The 5,803-nt window shown below is 39.6% G+C and overlaps 1 protein-coding gene across 1 annotated transcript; it reads left to right on the top strand.

Moving 5' to 3' along the window:
* The first annotated feature begins 248 nt into the window (after positions 1–248).
* Positions 249–5,292, top strand: LOC131905658 (sterile alpha motif domain-containing protein 9-like). Its single transcript, XM_059256495.1, has one exon. The coding sequence runs from the start codon at positions 256–258 to the stop codon at positions 5,002–5,004; it is 4,749 nt and encodes a 1,582-aa protein (XP_059112478.1). The 5' UTR covers positions 249–255; the 3' UTR covers positions 5,005–5,292.
* The last annotated feature ends 511 nt before the right edge of the window (positions 5,293–5,803 follow it).

Raw genomic sequence — 5,803 nt, 5'->3', positions numbered from 1 at the left:
AAGGAAAGTTATCACAGACAAAAACTTTGTCACCTAGCTAGCACGTACTGCTTATTCCAGAATCACAGTCACAATTGCCTGTGAAATGGACAATAATTGGAAATGACTACCAAGGAGTTCTAAGTTATTCTAGAAAACTATCATCTTTCTATATATACTTTGTATGAGGTAATAATTGGCTATGGGATTTCAATGATAAAATATAATGCTAAAATATTATTGTATTATGTTTTCAAGGAACATTGAAGCTTTGACATGAATGAACAAGTAACTCAACCTGAATTGATCAAAGACTGGACCAAAGAAAATGTGAAAAAATGGATAACTGAAGAACTTAACATTGATGAGAAATATGCTCAAATCCTGCTCCATGAAGAGGTGACAGGCATGGTTCTTCAGGAATTAACTGAAAAAGATCTTAGAGAAATGGGGTTGCCACGGGGTCCAGCACTTCTGATAAGACGTATGTACAACAAATTGAATAATTCCCCTGAATGTGAAAATCAAGATTCCAGACCATCAGGTAATACAAAACTCTCAATAAAAGAACACCAAAAAAAGACCAAAAATGAGGAAGAGAAATCAATTTCACTGAATAGTAATCACGATCTCAGAGTGATGGGACAGAATAAAGATCAAGACCCAAGTCTTCTGAGAGAAAATGTGTTAAGTGACATAGTGACTAAAGACACAGAAGGTGATAAACCTAAAACAGAACAGATGTCTTGCATGCCGCATCCTTTTGATTCTTTCCATGATGACAAACGCTACATAGAACATTCTGTTCTCCAAGTTCCTGAAACAGGGCCGCTCAATCTCATAGACCCAGTACATGAATTCAAATCCCTCACAAATACAGAAACAGCCACAGAAGAGGACATTAAGATGAAATTTAGCAATGAAGTTTTCCGATTTGCATCAGCTTGTATGAATTCACGCACCAATGGCACTATCCATTTTGGAGTTGGGGACAAACCACATGGACAAATTGTCGGTGTGAAAGTCACCAGTAAAGATGTCTTCATTAATCACTTCAATGTAATGATCACAAAGTATTTTGAAGACAGTGACATCAAAGAAGCCAGGGCATGTATTCGGGAACCAAGGTTTGTGGAAGTCCTACTACAGAACAATACATCATCTGATAGATTTGTCATTGAAGTAGATGTTATTCCCAAACATTCTATATGTAGAGAAAAGTATTTCTACATTATGATGCAAAGTTACACAGATAAGACATGGAAGCAAAGCAAAGAGAATTCACTGTTTGTGAGGGAAGGGGCTAGCTCTAAGAATATCCTGGCCAATCCCAAGCAACGGGATAGAGAGTTCAAAAAATTTCTAGAGAATATAAAGACATGGGCAGCATCTAGAAAAGAGGCTGAAGAGGAAGACAGGATGGTGACTAAGAAGGAGAGTGAGGGGCTAAAGCTAGGTAAACTTTTGACCAGACACCAAGGCTCACTGGATAACTCTTACTATGACTGGTACATTCTTATAACAAATAACTGTGCCCCAAATCAAATAGAGCACTTAGATTTCCTAAAGGAAATTAAATTGTTTGCTGTGCTGGATTTTGATCCTTGCTCTCAGATCAAGGGAGTGGTCAAAGCTTACAGAGAAAGTCGAGTCGCAAACCTCCACTTACCTAGTCAGTATGAAGAAAAAACTAGCATGGAAGAGAAAATTTCTACTCTTAAACTTTATGAGCAGCCCAGCTGGATATTCTGCAATGGCAGATTAGACTTGCAGAATGACTCATGTCAACCTCTAGAGCCACATTTATGGCAGAGAGACAGAGCTTCTGGGGTCAGGAGATTGATTTCATTTCTCACAGATGAAAATATAATGGTAAGAGGGAAGTTTTTGGTGGTGTTTCTCTTACTTTCTCCAGTAGAAAACCAGAAAGACCCACTCATTGAGACTTTCTGTGCTTTCTATCAAGTTTTCAATGGAATGGACAACATGTTGTGTATCTGTGTCAACTCACATATCTACCAACGGTGGAGTGATCTGCTACAAGTAAGACTGGAAATCAAAGAGGATTTAGCAGAACATAGCATTTCCACTTTAAATATAGAACTGGTCAACAATACCATCCTTAAACTGAAATCAGTGATTCAGTCTTCAAGAAGATTCTTGCCCTCCTGTGGATCCTCCTCAGTTATCCTGGAGAAAATGGAGGAAGATATCCTGTCTGCACTAGAAATCCTCTGTGAAAATGAGTGTAGAGACACAGACATAGAGAAAGATGAATCTGAATTCCTAAAATTTAAGAAATCAAGAGAAGAACACTTTTATCGAGGAGGCAGAGTATCCTGGTGGAACTTCTATTTTTCTTCTGAACACTATTCCTCAGCTTTTGTGAAAAGGGATAGTTATGAAGAACTTACTACGTTAATACAACAGTGTGCAGACTCTCCTAAACCTGTATTTGCCAAAGTCATCAACCTGTACCATCACCCAGGCTGTGGAGGCACTACGTTGGCTATGAATGTTCTCTGGGACTTAAAAAAGAAGTTCCGGTGTGCTGTATTGAAAAACAAAGCAACTGATTTTGAAGAGATTGGAGAACAAGTAAGCAGGCTGATAAGCTACAGGGCTACCAGCCATCAGGATTACATTCCTGTTCTTCTCCTTGTGGATGATTTCGAAGAACAAGAAAATACCTACATTCTGCAGAATGCCATCAATTCCTTTATAGCAGAAAAGGGTCTGAGATATGAAAAAACATTAGTAATCATACTGAACTGCATGAGATCTCAGAATCCAGATCAAAGTGCAAAATTAGCAGAAAGCATTTCACTAAAATATCAACTTTCTACCAAAGAACAAAGAGCCTTTGAGGCCAAACTTCAGGAAATCGAAAAGGAGCATAAGAACTGTGAAAACTTTTATTCCTTCATGATCTTGAAAGGCAATTTTGACACAACTTACATAGAAAATGTAGTGAAGAATACACTAAAAGACCTGGACACCCACAGCAGGAAAGCCCAGCTCATTTCTTACCTAGCATTACTCAACTCTTATGTTACAGATTCTACCATTTCAGTATCACAGTGTGAAATATTTTTGGGAATCACTTACACTACTAAACATGGGAAACCAGAAAGTATAGAAGACAACATGGGAACCTATTCCACACTTCTAATAAGAACAGAAGTTTCAGAATATGGAAGATACACTGGTATACGTCTCATTCACCCTCTGATTGCCATCAACTGTTTAAAAGAACTGGGAATGAGCTATGGAATGGACAAGTGTCAAATTGCATTGAATATACTAGAAGAGAATGTATTCTATGACTCTGGAATAGGAAGAGACAAATTTAAGCATGATGTGCAAACTCTCTTGCTTACAAGACAACGTAAGGAACATGGAGCCGAAACAGACACTCTGTTTTCCCCATTAATTGAAGAATTGCAGAATGAGGAAACTGAAAAGATCTTGACTGCAGGAAGTGATAGATTCCCACAAAATGCATTCATTTGTCAAGCTTTAGCAAGACATTTCTATATCAAAAAGAAGAACTTTAGTACTGCTCTGGTCTGGGCAAATTTGGCCAAAAGGAAAGCACCTAAGAATTCCTACATTTCAGATACACTTGGTCAAGTTTACAAAAGTGAGATCAAACAGTGGTTGGGTAAAAATAAGACCTGTAGAAATATTAGTGTGGATGATCTAAAACATTTGCTAGAAATCGCTGAAAAGGCCTCCAAAGCGTTCAAAGAGTCTCAGCAGCAAACCGATAGTAAAGACTATGAAACAGAGGCCTGGTCACCACAGAAGTCCCAAAGAAGATATGACACATACAACACAGCAGGGTTCTTCGGTGAAATCGAAGTAGGTCTTGACACTATCCAGATTCTTCAACTCACACCCCTTTTCCACAAAGAAAATGAAATGTTGGAAGACGCTATGGTACAATTTTTATCTGGAAAGGGGATCACCCCTCCAGACCCAAAAGATGAATATTATGCTGTTCTCAGCAACTTTACATCCCACCTACAGAATTTACAGTCAGATTTGAAACGATGCTTTGTGTTTTTTTTGGATTATATGGGTCTTCTAAAGCCAAGGACCACCCCAAAAGAAATGACAGAACTCTCACTAATTAAGAAAGTCAGCAGGTGTTTCAAGAAATACGCAGAACTTTTCTGCCGATTGGACACCAATTTGTTACAGGGCAAAGAGAGCCAGTTACTCCTAGAGGAGAATTGTAGGAAACGCATAGAAGCATGGAGAGCAGATACATTTTCAGGACTCCTTGAATATCTTAATCCAAACCATAAAGAGGCTAACAACATGGAAAATATAGTGAAGGACTACACCTTCCTATTACAGGAAGGCCTAACCAAGCGAATGACCAAGGGGCTGACAAAAGAGACACAGAATTTCATTTTGGCCAACATTATTCTCAGTTGTCTAAAGCCCACTTCCAAGTACATCCTGCCATTTAACACACTGAAAACAAAGCTCCGAGAAGTCCTGCAACTCGTGGGACTAAGTCATCCATATCCTGATCCTTATTTCCTGGCCTGCCTCCTATTCTGGCCAGAAAACAAAGAGCTAGATCAAGATTCCACACTCATAGAAAAGTATGTCTCCTCCCTGAATCGATCCTTCAGGAGACAGTACAAGCGCATGTGCAGGTCCAAGCAGCCGAGCACACTGTTCTACCTGGGGCAGAAGAAGGGGCTGAACAGTCTTGTTCACAAGGCCGAAATTGAGCGGTACTTCAGTGAAGTACAAGATTCAAATTCCTTCTGGCAGAGTGGAGTAGTGTGGGAAAAGAGGGAAGTCAAAGATCTCCTTCGCCTACAGTATGGTCAGGCTGAAGGCAAGCTAATCTCTGTAGAATATGGAACAGAGGCAAAAATAAAAATACCAGTGACTTCTGTGTACTCAGGTCCACTCAGAAGTGGAAGGAACATCGAGAGAGTGTCCTTCTACCTAGGATTTTCCATTGAGGGCCCTCTGGCATATGGTATAAAAGTGATCTAATAAGGTACATTAGTCCAAAGGTATAAATTTACATCTATTATTGTAATCACTCTTTCTAGTCCATAGCATTTGCATAACATTATTGGCTTGACTATAATCACAGTTTGCTTCTTTTTCTCTAATCCATCATGGAAAACTTTGTAGGACAGCAAAGAACTTGGCCCAAAGCAGCTTCAATCATTCCATATCCTAAATACGCATTCCCAGATTGACATATTTAGTTAAGATGTTTCAGTTGGTTTCTATGAGTCACACTCCAGATGGTCAATAAAGTCTGTGTAAACTAAATCACCTTTCTGAATTATTTCTTCACTGTGACACCCGAGATACAACAAAGAAGAATATAAAAGTGGTGCTGGAGAGAGAGCTCAGCAATGGAGAGCACTGACCGCTCTTACAGAGGATCTGAGCTCAGTTCCCACCATCCACGTCAATCAGCTCACAACCACCTACGCTGAGAATGAGGGGATCTAATGCCCTTCTGGCCACCACTGACACTGTGCTCACATGTCTCTCTTTCTGTCTCTCTCTGTCTCACACACACAATTAAAAATTAAATTTAATCAAATAGTTTCTGGCAGAGTGTGAGTGTGTATGTGTGTGTGTGTGGTGTGGTGTGTGTGTGTGTGTGTGTGTGTGTGTGTGTGTGTGTGTGTGTATGAAGGCATCACCGAGGCAGATTTCTCTGTCTTAAATGCTACCACAGAGGTACACTCACCTCACCTTGATGTTAGTAAAAGCTTCCGTGGAATATAAATGCATTGCTCCTCACTCTCCATGAACCCAATGCTTGCACAGG

The sequence above is a fragment of the Peromyscus eremicus genome, chromosome 3, assembly GCF_949786415.1.
Source record: "Peromyscus eremicus chromosome 3, PerEre_H2_v1, whole genome shotgun sequence".
In the NCBI taxonomy this organism is placed as follows: Eukaryota; Metazoa; Chordata; class Mammalia; order Rodentia; family Cricetidae; genus Peromyscus; species Peromyscus eremicus.
This window is presented reverse-complemented; position numbering and strand designations above follow the sequence as displayed.